General features: G+C 38.0%; 2 protein-coding genes across 4 annotated transcripts; one reads left to right on the top strand and one right to left on the bottom strand.

Annotated features, from left to right (window-relative positions):
- Nucleotides 1-2,579: 2,579 nt before the first annotated feature.
- LOC106670286 (solute carrier family 2, facilitated glucose transporter member 8-like) lies at nucleotides 2,580-7,122 on the top strand. Of its 3 annotated transcripts, XM_024225194.1 has the most exons (8): nucleotides 2,580-3,058; nucleotides 4,409-4,691; nucleotides 4,782-4,911; nucleotides 4,966-5,288; nucleotides 5,350-5,592; nucleotides 5,654-5,971; nucleotides 6,169-6,379; nucleotides 6,965-7,122. In XM_024225194.1, the coding sequence occupies exons 2-8, from the start codon at nucleotides 4,659-4,661 to the stop codon at nucleotides 7,024-7,026; spliced, it is 1,320 nt and encodes a 439-aa protein (XP_024080962.1). In that variant the 5' UTR covers nucleotides 2,580-3,058; nucleotides 4,409-4,658; the 3' UTR covers nucleotides 7,027-7,122. The 3 variants fall into 3 exon arrangements, with proteins under 3 accessions (XP_024080962.1, XP_014255959.1, XP_024080963.1); XM_014400473.2 differs by lacking the exon at nucleotides 4,409-4,691 and having other exon boundaries at nucleotides 2,581-3,058; XM_024225195.1 differs by lacking the exons at nucleotides 4,409-4,691; nucleotides 4,782-4,911 and having other exon boundaries at nucleotides 2,581-3,058.
- Nucleotides 7,123-8,221: 1,099 nt separating this feature from the next.
- LOC106670231 lies at nucleotides 8,222-14,743 on the bottom strand. Its single transcript, XM_014400369.2, has 2 exons — nucleotides 14,660-14,743; nucleotides 8,222-8,818 (listed from the first exon to the last, which is right to left on the bottom strand). The coding sequence occupies exons 1-2, from the start codon at nucleotides 14,697-14,699 to the stop codon at nucleotides 8,358-8,360; spliced, it is 501 nt and encodes a 166-aa protein (XP_014255855.1). The 5' UTR covers nucleotides 14,700-14,743; the 3' UTR covers nucleotides 8,222-8,357.
- Between the last annotated feature and the right edge of the window lie 1,155 nt (nucleotides 14,744-15,898).

Here is a 15,898-nt window from a genome sequence, read left to right as displayed (position 1 = left end):
TGAACATTCACACCTTAAGACCGTATTCCTGATTTGAACCCCAATGAGTACTTTTGGGGCGAGCTTGGCCATTGGGTAAAATGAAAAAGTAACCCACCTACCGCCTTAGCGTTAATTGAGATGTGGGCTGAAATTCCTCAAGAAGTGATTAAAAGTTTAATTATGAGCATGCTGAGAAGTTTAGAGGTTGTTATAAAAGCAAGAAGAGGTAATAGACCAAAGTACCACACAAAAAAATCAAAATTTCAAAGTGCGCCACTTTTTTATGGAGCAGTGTATGTATAATAATTGTAAAAATACTTCATTGTTGCATGTAAAGTACCCAGAAAGAAATTTTTCTCAGACTAAAATTTATGTTAAATTATTAATTCCTAATCTTTAGTTAATTTTTTTTTAAAGTAACTAATTGTAGAGCATTATCGGTTGTTATGTTTATGTTTTAATGGCAGTTAATTAAATTGTTAATTGTGTGAAGATTGAAAGTTTATGAGCTGTCACATGCTCGAAGCCTTAAGTTCTCTTGTTATGAAAAAGTCAAAAGGCACGGAATTCATTGTTATTATTGATGTTATACTAATTTCCTAAAGTCAGACTAGCTGTTGTACATTATACTAAGATTTTATCTGGTATTTATTGTATCTTTCACCAATAGATGACCATATGCCACAATTGGGCCAATTACCAATTTATAATGCACAATAACACACTTTTTAACCAGGCATCCCTAACCACTTTTGGTTTCAGGCACAGCTATTTACTTAAGTTCTTTCTGATGCTTAGATATATATGTCTCGTTGTGAATTCCAGATTAGTTTTCTGTCCTAATGGGCACTTATACTGTCGATGATCTGCAGTTTTAAATAAGGGTGTCTAAAAACCCGTATATACTTTCTGAATGGTACTGAAGATGTTTTGCTAGGGTTAATTTTGATGGCTTTAAAACATCAAAAATGAAGGTGACCTAAGTTATCTGTACACCATTTTGCAAAGATGCCTTCAGAACAGCAGATCATCAGAGAGAGAGAGAGAGAGAGAGAGAGAGAGAGAGAGAGAGAGAGGGAGAGAGAGAGAGAAGGAAAGCGAGAGTGAGAGAGAGTGAGAGGGAGAGGGAGAGAGAGAGAGGACACAATTCCAACCTAGGGACCAGGGGTTGTCCTACCATTACATAACCGTATCGGCAAATTTAGTGGCGATGGTATATTTTTAGATTCGCTAATCTTAACAAAATTGACAACTTGTGAGATTTCTTAATGAGTTATGCGAGGTGATGAACCTGTAGTCAGGTCGTATCCTTTGGCCTTCCTATTATCTCTGTTTTGTTCTATCAGACTTAACCTTTTTGCCATCCTCAGTAATAATTCTGTCGCTAGAAAAGGCAATGGCATTACACATCGTGACCCCTAAGGGACGGTAAAGTGATTTTCGTCAGGAAAATCGGCACCCATGGCGATAGTCACCCATCCTAACAATCCCGGTATGGCGGACATAATAAAAGCCATCCTTCTACCGTATCGGTACAGGTCCAACAATAGGACCGACAACGAAACAGCCCACGATCATGGAAAGTGGTGGAATGCTTCCTTAAAAAAAACTAAAACCAACAATAATTTCAACACAAGTGCAATTGTACGACCTCTAAAAAGTGTTTACAAATTGTATCTAAAGCCTGTAGTTTGGCCGTGCCCGTTCAGTTTGGTCTGCCCAACCAGCTTGAGCTGGTTTTTAACTGCCAGTCGCTTGTCACTCGGCCATTTTCAATTGGTGTACTTGCCTCTCCCTGCTTAAATCCTTAATGTGACACACTGTCCAAATAAACGAACAAAATTCAGCTTTCTTTCGTATCTTTGCTCAATTGACTGCTCGAAGTCATGGAAAGGTGAAGAATGCATCCTGAAAATACAACAAAAATTGTTTCCTCTGCGTGATACGGGCTGTATTGCCGAGTTTCTTCAGCTTCCAGACGACATTTAGCCAGTTTTTTTAACGAAAAATCGTTACAGAGAGATATGCTAACGACATGGCATTAGCAACCAAAATGCGAAGTTCTATAATATTTAAGCAAATCTACGAACCCAGAAGTTAAAAAAAAAAATCAATTCTAGTTTCAACTCAAGATCTCGCCTTCAGTGCTTGTCCTGGAGAATATAAACAGGGAGATGCAATGGCACAAAATCGCCGATGAAAATGGCGATATGTCGAAATGAATCTGAGTCATCATCACTTCACAAACGTTATTATAAATCTCACAAGATGATCTGTTTATAAATTTATATATGAATACTTTACAACCTATTTAGTATATCAAACATCAATACTGTCTACGGAAATTAATATAAATAATATACGTATAAGACAACAATCCGTTTATCTTCCAACTGAATGTTTGCAGCTATCTGAAATGTGTCATAGCACACACGATTTCTTCAGAGCGAATTGTGAAAATTTAAATTCTGAGAAATGCTACAGACGATTGTTTTTCTTTAGCAAAAGGGAAAGAGCGAAATGTATAACGGAATAATTGAGCCTTTTGCCCTGATGTAATCTTATCTACGAAAGACGTGAGATCGCCCACGGGTTCGGCATTCGGTTATCAATCCGCAAACTCGAAAGCCGATCCGATTATTATATCATTTGAACACCTCGGACAAACAATATTTTAGGAAAAATCATCAAAATTCTACGGTTTTCCGTGCAGTCGGATCATCACAGTGTACATCACCATTTCAAATTCGATGTTTCCAAAAAATATGACTATTGTAGTTCTTGCTATTTTCCTTACTTTTTAAAATCGATGCTGGATTTAACGAAACAACGGGGTTTAAGAGAGGTGTTAGATACAAGTAGTAAACGAAGAAAAAATTTATAAATGTCCGATTCAACGGTAAAAGCAAATACAAGGGAAAATCACTATAATTTACAAACGTTTGATAAGCTGATTAAACTTTCTTTGGGGCGATAAAATAGTAGGAAACGGGGTTTCATCAGTGAGGTTCCTCTCGTCGAAGAGGCCGGCCGAAAAATCACTCCATGCAGGATGAACCTATCCACCCCAACTCAGGTATTTATGTCTTACTTCTCTATTTACTATTTTTTACTTTGTCTATTATATCAATTACAACGTCTACGGATAGAGTTCAAATGGAAAAATGTCTAGAAAGTAGATTATTCAAATTTTGTTGCCTCCTTCCTGTAAAATTCAATCAACCATTGACATTTTTCCATCGAGCTATTTGATTTGAACGATTAATCACCTAACAAATTTTTGAAATAAGTAGTCAATTAGTAAAAAGGGGATTTGCATTAATCGTATTTATTTTCATAAAATAATACGCCTTGGCTCCTTACAAGGAGCGAATAGGCATGGCACCTGACGTAAAGACAGTCCTTGGGTATGAGAGTGGGTTGTTGGGTCCCCTAGCCCGATTTTTAAAGGAAACGGGTGTTTCTCCATCTGTAAATATTATACACAATTATTGTGCAGCTCTAAAGTCCGTTGTATATATTTGTTTGTGCGAGGGCAGATGGCGGAATATCGAGTACTCCCCCGGCCCTTATGGTGCTTTGGAGGATGTTATGAGTCCATTGTCGGTAGCCGCAAAAGAAGTAGTAGTAAGAAGTAAAACGTAATTAGTTTATAGTTAAAAAAAACAAACTATTTAATTATGCAGGATGAAAGGTTATACCACCCTAGGTTTCAGCTGTTTTTGGCCTGCGTCTTGCAATTTGAAAGATCAATAGTAATCCCACAGACAAAAGAATATTATATAAATAAAAAAAAGAGCGTTTACACCGATAATAATCAAGGTTGATTCATTAGCCGTGTTGCTCTCACGCAACGCATTAATCTCACATTAAGTAAAAAAACTCAGTAGTCAGATTTCTTCTTGGGATCGTGTATTTTGGTCGATTCCTTTCATTCTGATCAGACGTATTCTGGCTTGTCGCCATCTTGAGTGGTGGCTCTGATTTATGTTATTCGAGTTCCTATAAATTCGTGAAAGATAACTATACATAAAAACTTCTCCCCGATTTAATGGTCATCTAGGGATATAAGCAGGGAGAGGCAGGAAAACCCACTGAAAATGGCGGTTGAAATGATTTTTTTTTGTATAAATACTCAATTAATTGTACACAATTTTTTTCGAAATGAAAAATTGTGTACAATTAATTGAGTATTTATATGTTTAATAGAAGCTGATAAAATTTAGTATGATTTTTTTTTGGTTAAGCGTGAGGTTTTTAGGTCTGCTTGAATGTTATACCGCTTCGCCCTTTGGGCGCCAATATCATGTCGGTTTCTATCAATCTCTCACGATTTCCGTCAAAATATTGGCTAAAGGTTGTCTGGAAACTAAAGAAACTCGGTAATACTGCCAAACTCAGAAGATATATTTTATTGTATTTTCAGCAGGCATTCTTTACCTAGCCATGATAGCGGGCAGTCAAATTATGGATAGATACGATAAAAGGAGCTTTGCTGGTTTATTTGGGCAGTGCGTGACGTTAAGGGTATAAGCAGGGAGAGGCAGGCGCACCAGCGGAAAATGGTGTCTGTCTTAAAAACCACCGTGAGCGGGCAGAAGAAACTGAACGGGCACAACTTATATCGACTTTAGAAAACTTTTGTTTGCGGCCTTCCTACGCTTGTTTAGTCTGTTATGACAAGTTTCGGTACTTCTTCATATTCAGTGGTGGGTTTGTGCCTTTCTCTGCTTACCATTTCCATGCTTGACGACCAAAACTTGGTTGTTTTTAATTTAAACTAACTTCTGGATTTTTAGGTTGGATTGAGTCTTATAGCACTTGGCAATTTGGTAGCTAATGGCATGTCAGTTTCCTACCCATCAGTCGCAATTCCCGCCATAAAATTAGCTAAAGGTCGACTAGAGCCTAACGAAGCTTCATGGATCGGTAAAACAGCTAATATCATTGTGAATGCGGAAAATATATATTTTTTTTTTTCAGGAAGTATTCCACAGCTTTCCATGATCGTGGGCTGTTTCGTTGTGGGCCCTATTGTAGATAGATACGGTAGAAGGATGGCTTTTATTATGTCCGCCATACCGGGATTGTTAGGATGGGTGACTATCGCCCTGGGTGCCGATCTTGTTTGGGTATACATCGGAAGGCTCCTGACAGGCGTTTCCATGGGATTCAGCACAGTCACCACTTCTGTTTTCCTGGCGGAAATCACCTCACCGGCCCTCAGAGGACCGATCACGATGGGTAAGGCCATAGCTTTTTCTACCGGCCTCACGTTTATGTACGTAATCGGATGGATATTTCAGGTTCGTCTTTCATATCGTTAGTCTAGTTATGCCATTTTTAACAGGGTGTTTTGACATTTAGGGCGACTGGCGTATCGTTGCTATCGTGGCAGCCCTCGTCCCTTCATTGACACTCATTATGATTTTGAAGTACCTCCCTGAATCAAAAATATGGGAAGAACAGAGTCCTTGTTCGAACATATCGTATAAAAAGTTCTTCACCGAGTACAGGAAAAGACCTGAAGTTTATATACCTTTCAACATAATGAATATTCTCCTTATTCTCAGACAACTCTCAGGTACCAGTGTCATCTTGGCGTATGCCGTGAGTTTTGTGATAACGGACCGTATCGGCGTTTGGGATTGTAATCGGTATTCTGTTGCAGAATGACTTTTTGATAAAAACAGGCGTTCATAGCGGAAAAGCCAACCAGGTTTCTGTCGCTATCGGGTTTACGAGGATCATATTCGGCCTGGTCGCCGCCTGGCTGTCCAAGCGATTCGGTCGCAGGAAACCCGTCACCTTCTCTGGGACAATAATGGCCCTCACAATATTGGGACTTTCGCTTTATCTTCGGAGGAGCCAGGATCTCAGCCAGCCAATCCTTATAGTCGGCTTCGTCGTTTTCGTAGGTTCGTCTACAATATTCACCGGCATCATGCAAAGCATCGTTGGCGAGGTGTTTCCATCCGACGTCAGAGGGGTGAGACCAACAACTAAATTCATAGTTAATCATAAACAGACATAACAATTAATTTTTAACATACTTCGTTGTGAGTGTAACACCTTTGCTTCTTGGTGAAAAATTACTAAACTTATGAAAGAAGATATAAACTTACAATCGATATATCTTAAACAGACCCGATTCAGTTACATTTTTAGAAATTGTTTTTTTTTTAGATGTGCAGCGGTTTGACATCCTGCACGACTTACACAACAGCATTCGTAGCGTTGCAGAGCTTTCCCTGGCTCTCCTCGGGCCTGGATGGAGGTCAATTGTTAATGGTATTCGCCACATTTTGCGTTGTTTCGGCCATCGCAACTATAGCACTTTTACCCGAAACAAACGGAAAGACACTCGAGGAAATACGGCAAATTTTTGCAAAAAACGGTAAGCGGTGATAAAAGTTTTTGCGTAACCGGCTTGTACAAATTATGCTACAACTTGAATCTCCATAGTCAATAAACGTCAAATTTCTCGAATTCTCAAATATATATCAACATAATATCAACTGTCCCAGTTGATGATTGAGGATGTGTTGGGTATTGCTGTTATCATTCTGCAGTTGTTGGTTAGAGAATTGTGGCACGTGAAGTCTGTTGTAGTATGCCATATCAATCTGCAAAGAGGTATTATGGTATTTCCACGTTCCGTCTGTGAAGTGATGGACATGTAGTCTGGTACTTTGTTCAGCAATGAGGTCCGTGATCCCTCTCACTGCTTATACCTTTAATACTTCCCAAAAACCGTTTCTGACAGTACCAGACTGCCTGGGTAGACAGGCAAATAAACGTATAGTTGCCATTGCTTTATCTGCCGTAACATTAGCTACATGTTCATCTCTCCACAGATTTTCATTAGAAATGAACTTGTTCAAATGAGGTAGATTGAATACAACTTTGATATTTGGGATTCGAGAGATTTGAATGGTGAAACGAGTTTTCAATTTAACGAAATTTTTAATTTATGTTTCAGTTGAACCGGTTGAAACGAATTTACCTTTGAATCCCTCTATGAGAGCAGAGACTACTTCATGAAACAAATTGAAATATTCCAAAGCATCCTTGATACTCAGGAAATTGTACATAGAACAAATGTTTTGATTTTAATAAATGAACTGTTACACGTTTTCACATTCCTTCCTAATTTCTAATCTAGCTAGAAATTAAACGTTAACAAGTCAATCTAATTATTGGTTTATGTATTTACATACGTATTTGTCTCTTAGTATTGTCTCATGCTTGTAATTACCTCATTTTGGAATCTTATTTGGCCGAAAGCTGCTTCTGAATAAGCGTCTCACAAGGGAGCATTCTTACTCCCGTCCTGCCTACCATTTTACTGGTGAGATGTAATACACGGTCAAACCACCATTTTTTCTTCCAACTCACATTCAAGCAACCTCTAACAATCAAGAACATTTTCTTTCCATTGAATATCATCAAGGAGCCACTAACCTTCTTTACTAATAAGGTACTCATGATTTTATCTAGCCGACAAACTCATTTGGAATCTCTACACAGAAGAAAACAACTCAACACAAGTCAACTAACAGTTTGGACATGTTTAACCGTTGGGTTTGTCGAGTGATCCAATATCTAGCACATTTTTTCCGACCAAAGTCTTCAGGCATATTATCAACGTTTCTTACTAAGTCACTAACCTAACCTTACTACCTACAACGACCCGGAATTTTTTTAAACGAATTATTCCGATTCTTAATATTCCAACCATCGATTTATCCAGGTTCTAAAATCCTCTACACTTTCTTATCCGGTAACCCTCAAAGCAACCTTAAACGCAACCTGTGTTGTGTGGTGATTAGTGGTTGTTAATCGATATTTATTTAAAAAATCGTGAGATGCGGTCTGGTGTGATGTAGGTTTCAGAAAAACATTCTCTTTATCGTGCCAACGTATCGATCTTTATTGAGACTCTTATTGTAACTCTCGACACGACACGCAAGAATGGCACAATTGCACAGAAGACAAACACTTTGAGCCCTGAAGATGATCTCAATAAAGATCGAAACGTTGGCACGATAAAGAAAATGTTTTTCTGAAACCTACATCACACCAGACCGCATCTCACGATTTCTAAATAAACAACCTTAAACGTTGGCATCGAAATTTCCTTGTCCTCTAAGCCACTAGGTCTTTTCTCTCTCTCCCTCTCTCTCTCTTTCTCTCGCTATTCTCTCTAGATAAGGGTTGCAAAAACATTTTAACAGAATAACAGAAACAAATTATGCCAATATATTAGGTAGAATGTACATTAGACATTACATACATAGACAACTCCACGTATATATGCTTCAATAAAATACTTTCGTTTTGTGGTAACTGAGAAGAACTTTTGTATTAACTGATCACGCGATGATTTTGGTGCTGGTGAGGTGGTTGTGGTTGACTGAATGAATACTGTTTATAGACTCCGGCAGGGGCCCGTATTTCTTGACTTTGGAATGACCCTGTATGACGAAAGTCATCGGAGGCGGGGGTGTAGTCGTCGTGCTTGTCGTCGAAGTCTGCCTCGTAATAAAATTCGTAAAGAAAAACGAGTTAGAAGTGGTGGTAGTCGGTGGTGGCGAAGTTGAGGTAATGGATATAATCGTTGTCGTCGGCGTGGCTTCGTAGTGCGACGATATCTGAGGCCATCCTGCTACTTGGCTGACCTCGCTCACCCTGCTCGGTGGAGGCTCCAGGGACAAGGAAGGTGCTTTGAGCCAGTAACGGACGTGTTGGACGTGCGGAGGGTTGTAGACGTGAGTGGGATCGATGAGAGGGTCGCCCTGACCCACCGGACGCCAATCACCGCAGCTTAAACCACCTAAAAAAATAAACATTTTGTTTACTTATACTTTATAAAACATTTAAATATTACGTTCTCAATTGTAGTGTCGCAAGTACCAGCCGATGTTCCAGTGGAAAAATAACTGCATTATCTGTTTCTGAGCTTGAGATGTCAACTTTCGACCTATTTCAATGGCCCCTCTTCACTACGAGCCATGACAGGCCGGGGCATTGGTCACTAAACTGGACACCCTGCCACGCTGGCCATGTGCTTGACTCCTACTCACTGGTCCAATAGATTGTCTCGAAACTACGTTTCTGAGCTTTGACTGCAGAGGATTTGAGAACCTTCCATTGGTAGTCAGGATGTAGCATCAAGGATATACACGAATGCTCTAATCACGGTATGGTCTTGATGAAAAAGCAAATTCATTTTTTACCGCCAAGCTTTCGACCTATTTTAATGGCTCCTCTACACTACGAGCCATGACAGGCCGGGGCATAGGTCACTAAAATGGACACCATGCCACGCTGGCCATGTGCTTGGCTCCTACTGGACCTACCCTCGACCCAACATTGGGCCAGCATGGTCTCAATGGCCTATAATTTTTTCTGTGACTTGATGATCACTGCTGCATCTTTGTGTTTGGCTAGGGTGTATAATTGCTATGTACATGTTAATGAGCAACTGGTAAGAGACCACAAACAATGCCAATGCAGGCCCAGTATGTGGACACGTCACCTACACGCATTTTATTCGAGTATGTTGCCCACCTTTTATGGGTTTAGTGAGACTGAGTCTAAAGCCAATCTGACAAAGTTAAGATTGTTTTGCCCTGATGATGGCCTTAAAATAGGTCGAAAGCTTGGCAGTAATAACTAACTTTGATTTTTTAGACTTTACCGTGATCCAGATCCGTGAGTAGAATATTGGCCGATACATCTAAATCAAGGATATAAGCGAAGAGAGGCAGGCGCTCAAACCCATTGATGCAGATGGGGAGACCATTTGGTCTTAACATAATAGTTTTGTGATAATTGACAATTTTTTCACTACTAATAACCAGAGAATGGTACAAAATTTAACTGCAGACTGGTTTTTTAATTTTTTTTTAATTTTAGCTATTAGGCCATGATATGTTTTTAAGTTTTCAGTTATGTTTAATAATCATAAATAGGCGATTGTATTTGAAAAAATGTAGTTACAGATCTTCTTGTCATCCGTTTCACTGAATACATTCGAGATGAAAGTCGATGGTCCTTTCGTCAGCAATACAAACAATCATCATTGATTAAAAAAATTGTTAATCACAGACTTAACTCGCCAAGAAACAACAGATAACGGTAAGCGAGTTTCTTCAGACTCATTTCAAGTCTAAGCGCCGATGCACTTTCTACACTTAACATATATGGAATCCTAAACGAATACTTAATTCTTCACTGTTATATTGATGTTTCATGACAAAAATATAATTGATGACACATGACGTTGCAGCAGTCGATCACGGGTACATTACACGATCGATATTATTGATATTTCAGTTTGTACTCATCTTGCCAAGAACCGTGGCTGTTGAATATTTGGTCATAGTTGCTTGGAATGTTTTCGATTTTCGAATCTCAGTTTCTTATCAGTCTATTCCGACAATAAATCAAAACGCTCTACACTAGGTCAATATTACAGTCAATACGATAAGGCGTCCTTGACAAACCGTGACAATGTGGATCAGAGGGGCATCCCGGCCGAAGAAGACAAGTAGAGCACCCGCCGCCAATACGTGAGCTGTGACTCAATCCGGCAGTTTCACCGCACTACATTTGCCGGCCGATGACCGGTCTTACTACAGCAATTAGCGTTTTCATCGGAATATCACGACTTCCTGCCTCATCAATAAGTCTTTCGGATATCGAAAAAATTTATGTTCTGCAGATATGCATTCACTTAAAGATTATCGTATTTTCATGTCATCAATGGTTGCTTAAAGAGAGAGATGTAAAAAAAAGCGTGATTTTTATAAACGACAGCGGACATGACAGAGGACAGATACTAACATGGAATGCCAAAGGTTCTTCCCGGGTTGGCCGGTATAAAATTGAATTAAAAAATCTCTCAAAATATATGGTATACAGACAGTCAAAGGATAAAGAAAAAAAGTTTAATTTATGTATTATCATCCCTTTACCGTGATATTTTTCCTATTTGCTGGACGTTTCCGATCATTTTGGTGTAACATAACCTTATCGCTCCTTGCCGTAGTCAGCAATGATTGGCTCCTGTCTCTACCTGCTTAAATCCTTGATAGCATGCTCAGAAGATGAAGATGAAACACAAGAACAAATCATCGAGAACAGGCAAACGACCAAATGAGAGATAGATCTTGGCAGACAAAAGCGGTTGTCAAACCCACGAGTAAAGGCGACAACAAGCCGAAACGCTGACAGACCAAACCAGCGCGGATAGACCAAAATGATCAGAAAACTCCAACCTACATTATTGATATAGCACAATTGATTTTAGAAACTTCAGCGAATAAACATACAATTGTAAGGCATTAAGGGTATAAGTAGGGAGAGTCGGCTCTCAAACCCACCGCTGAATTCGGTAGGAAGTCGATATGTGTCTAACAGACCAAAACAGCGAGATTTGGCAGGCCAAAATGATCGGAAAACACCAAGATACATTATGGATATTGTATAGTAAATTGTGAGATCGATAATGGATATTAAATTGTGAGACATCAAGGATATAAGCAGGGAAAGGCGGCTCCAAACCTATCGCTGAAGAGAGCAAGAAGGCGAAATGCGTCAGACAGAGCAAAACAGAGAAGGTTGGCAACCAAGTTGATTGGAACAAAGCTTGTAGTTTCTTCTAAAGTAGTTCCTTGAAAAGTAATCATTAAATACTGAAGCATCAAGAATATAAGAAGGTAGAGCTCTCCAATTGACGACTGAAGATATGTGTGAATCCGAAACGAACATACAGGACAAAACAGTAAAGAGAGCCAGACCAAAAATGATCGGAAACAGCCATAGTACAGATTATGTGCTATGCAGATCCGAAAAGGATATCCTACATAATATTTGTGCTGACATTCATCTAAGTTCCTTGAAAAAGTATGTATTTTTTCTCGGTGTTCCAAACTATACTCGTTATTGTTCCTTTATAAATAAAATTTTCTATGAATGAAACACCATAAATACTTGTACAATAATATAGCATACTGCAGATTTTGTAAATAATGATACATTGGATTAGGATGGAGTTGATCATATGAGGTCATCATCAAAGCACAATTCCGATTTTTCCTTGCCAAGCATTTAGAATATATTATTCTATCATCAGTACGGTTTGAGTTGATAGAGTTATTCTACTCCTAACTGAAATTTCGTCTGCTGTGTAATTAAAATTCGACTGAAATTGAAATCAGTGTCAACAGGCCGAAATGCAACGTGCGTACGAAAGAGAAACTCCACGAATCGAAAGTGGTCGTTTTGCCCTGTAAAATATTTAAAGGGGCGACAATTGAGTGCTACTTTGATTACAAAATTGGAGTATTGGTTAGGAATTCGCTATGCATGGGGGCCGAGTTCATAAAAATTGTATTTTGGCATTTATCGTTAGACGAATGTTTCAAGTCAAAAGGATTGAATGTACTAACTTTGTCAAATTAAAGCCTTCGGAACGTGAATTTGTAAATAAACTACATATTTCGGCAAATATGCTGATTTAACAGCTTGAATAATAACTTTAAACTTAAAAACTTTTAAGTTTTTCATTTTTTTAAGCCAAAAATACAAGACCGAGAGCCTGTTTCATTTAATTGTGATATACAACTTTTGTATATTATATGTTGTGTATTATATTTATTAAGTTATAGATTGGTTTAAAATGAAAATTGTGAGCTTTCTTCTTGAGGTGTGCTGGGTAATGAATAGTATTGGTCCGTCAGAGGCGTGTAAGCGTTTTACCATCTTCAAGGGTGGGTTTGCGCACCTGTCTCTCCCTGCTTATATCCTTGATATGAAACGCATCTGACAGAAATCATCGGAAACAACCAAACAAGAGATATGCCTTGTTTATTAATGCAAATAAACTTCGAATCTTAAGGAATCAAGAGTATAAACAGGGAGAGGCAAGCACACAAACGCACTAATGCGGCTGACTAACCAACTTAGGATAAATAGACTAAAATGAACAGAAACGACCAAGTTACATTATAGATATTGCACAATATGTTGGCAGCTGTAGCGAATAAACACTAAATTGTACGGAATAAAGGATATAAGCAGGGAAACGCAGGCGCACAAACCAACCACTGAACGTGGCGAGATGATCAAACGCGTCTGAATAACCAAGATATTAAGGAAATAAGCATAAAGAGGCTGGCCTACACTCTAACCACTGAAGATGGCTAGAAGCCGAAAAACATCTGACAGGTCAAAACATCGAGGATAGATAGACCAAAATGATCTGAAACTACCATGTTACATTATAAACATTGCAAAAATGATCTTAGCAACTGAAGTATATAAACATTTATTTGTAGTACATTAAGGATATAAGTAGGGAAAGGCTGTCCAACAAACCGGACCACTGAAGATCGTGACATGATTAACCGCGTCTATCAAAAACATTTAGAATAGACAGACCAAAATGAACAGAAATGACCAAGCTACATTAGAAAATGGAACAATATATGGTCCTATCAACTGCAGCCAAAAAAGATGGGAAAGGCTGGCGCACAAACCGAGCACTGAAGATGGCGAGAAGATGAAATCCGTCTGAGTAACCAATTTAGGATAGATAGACCAAAATGAACAGAAATGACCAAGTTACAGTATAGATATTGCACAATAAACGATCTTGGCAGGTGCAGCGAATAAACACTAAATTGTAAGGCATAAAGGATATAAGTAGGGAAAGGCTGGCCTACAAACCGAGCACTGAATAAGGCTAGAAGATGAAATCCGTCTGAGTAACCAATTTAGAATAGATAGACCAAAATGAACATAAATGACCAAGTTAAATTTTAGAAATTGCACAATAAACGATCTTGGCAGGTGCAGCGAATAAATACTAAATTGTAAGGAATAAAGTGTATATGCAGGGAAAGGCTGGCGCACAAACCAACCTCTGAACATGACGAGAAGACTAAGCATATCTGACAGACCAGAATAGTCGGAAACGACCAAACTAAAATGGAAATATCAGTAAAATCAACACCGTTTTACCCTCACTTCTAAATTGTTCTTCAAAAGGTCACTAGTCAAAAAAACTTCAATTGTTTCAATATAATTTTTATCAGCTTATATTTAACTTAGTATTGAATAATGAGAGATAAGACCTATTTGAAAAACACTGTTCATAAGCTTTCGTCGAATACGAAAAAACCTATAATAACGCAAAATTATATAATTATTATTTGAAGTACGTCTTGTCAAAAAATAAACAATCTTCATTATCAAGAAATATGTTTGATTGGTTGAAGATTTGCAAAAAGCGTGCAAATTCACACAATTGGCCATAACGTGTAGAATCAGCTAATTGAAATTGATCCAATATTTGTAAACAAGTCCTGTTCATAAGGCATATTTGGTCGAAACAAATTGACTCGTTAACGTTTTGATTAATTGAAATATTTCGAGTGGGATTGATACAAAAGTCAAATTATGAGCGTGTGATTTATTAAAAAAGTCAAGAATTATTAATTTTTTATAATTGAAATTATTGTACAAGGAAGATTGACTACTAAAGGTAGCAGAGTACGTGTTTTTTTTTCTTTATTTCCATCGGACGGACGATGTGTGAAATGTAAAATCGATTTGAAACTTTATTAACATAAAATGTGTACAGGGTAGAAAGAAAAGCTCAACTTACAGAATGTGGTCAACAATAGGAAAATTATAGCTGTGTGCATGCCGTGTCTAGTGTTCAAGTGTTTCAAGAGCTCCTTCTTGTAGACTTTCCCTCCCAATCACTCCCACCAATGACATCTTTCTCTTCCTCGACCGTCCTCGGTCCTGGTTTGTAAAGAAAAATTTACGTTTTTTAAAATTAAAAATTTGTTAAAAAACCAAACGGATTTGAGAAATTTTTAATAAAGAGCGTTAATCTCTATCTAAGAATTTGAAAATAAAATGGCGGTGTCTTAACACGTAGGAAATGTGGACAATGGAACTATTTGATTCAAAAACTATTCCAAATGATTGTACACATTCTTTTCATTTTGCGTGTTATAGATATCACTTTTTCGAGAATGTGTGATATCGAAACTCACAAAACTAAGTAGAATTTATAAAACTTCATTGTATTCTATGTTGGCCCCTTCCTCGTCGGTACATTAGTGAGTTAGATTATGATGATTCGATGCTGATTTTTACTTTTTGGCTTAGTTTTTCTCATCGAATTCACGTCGACAAGCAATTCATAAAAACCAACATGCACTTGGTTGTAACGTACTTTTTGTCGTTGTAACATTTAGACATGACCAATTTGTATTTTATTTTATCAGATAATTTTATATTTTAGTTTCGGATTAATTTGATCTGCCTATCTTGTCTGTTTTGGCCTGACAGGAACGTTTCGACTTCTAGAAATCTTCATTGAGTCTGCCTTTCCCTGCTTATATCCTTGATGAGTCAAAATGTAATGTTTACGATACAATATCTATAATGTATCATGGTCGTTTCTGATCAAATGAACTTCGGTTTCTCCCATCTTCAGTGGTTAGTTTATAGGCCTCTCCCGCTTTTACCCTTGATGCTTTACAATGTTATGTTTATTTGCTGCAGTGGTTATATATTGTCCCAAATCAATAATGTAGCATGGTAGTTTCCGATCATTTTGTTCTATTTGTCCTAACTTGGTCTGTCAGACGCATTTTGGCTTCTATATATTATCATTTGATTGTGTGCGCGCCTGTCCTTGCTTATACCCTTGATGCCTTACAATTTAATGCTTACTGTCCAATATCTACAATGTTGGTTGTTTGACCATTTTTGTCTACTTATCTTCACTGTTGTGGCGTATTTTGTCTTCTAACCGTCTTCAGTAGGGGGCTTGTTCAAGCGCCTCTCCCTGCTTATATCCTTGATGTCATGAAGTACCTTCTTATAC

This window comes from Cimex lectularius, unplaced genomic scaffold, assembly GCF_000648675.2.
Source record: "Cimex lectularius strain Harlan isolate CLEC.00 unplaced genomic scaffold, Clec_2.1 scaffold94, whole genome shotgun sequence".
NCBI classification, from domain to species: Eukaryota; Metazoa; Arthropoda; class Insecta; order Hemiptera; family Cimicidae; genus Cimex; species Cimex lectularius.
The sequence above is the reverse complement of the archived record's forward strand: the minus strand, read 5'-3'. Positions and strand labels throughout refer to the sequence as shown.

What these genes read in the sequence shown, in the direction of transcription:
- LOC106670286 (XM_024225194.1), top strand. Translation starts at nt 4,659, where the DNA reads ATGACAAGTTTCGGTACTTCTTCATATTCAGTG. An exon ending in GTGTCATCTTGGCGTATGCC is followed by an intron (nt 5,593 to 5,653) that starts GTGAGTTTTGTG and finishes ATTCTGTTGCAG; the next exon opens with AATGACTTTTTGATAAAAAC. An exon ending in TTCCATCCGACGTCAGAGGG is followed by an intron (nt 5,972 to 6,168) that starts GTGAGACCAACA and finishes TTTTTTTTTTAG; the next exon opens with ATGTGCAGCGGTTTGACATC.
- LOC106670231 (XM_014400369.2), bottom strand. Translation starts at nt 14,699, where the DNA reads ATGCACACAGCTATAATTTTCCTATTGTTGACCACATTCT. An exon ending in CCTATTGTTGACCACATTCT is followed by an intron (nt 8,819 to 14,659) that starts GTAAGTTGAGCT and finishes TTATTTTTTTAG; the next exon opens with GTGGTTTAAGCTGCGGTGAT.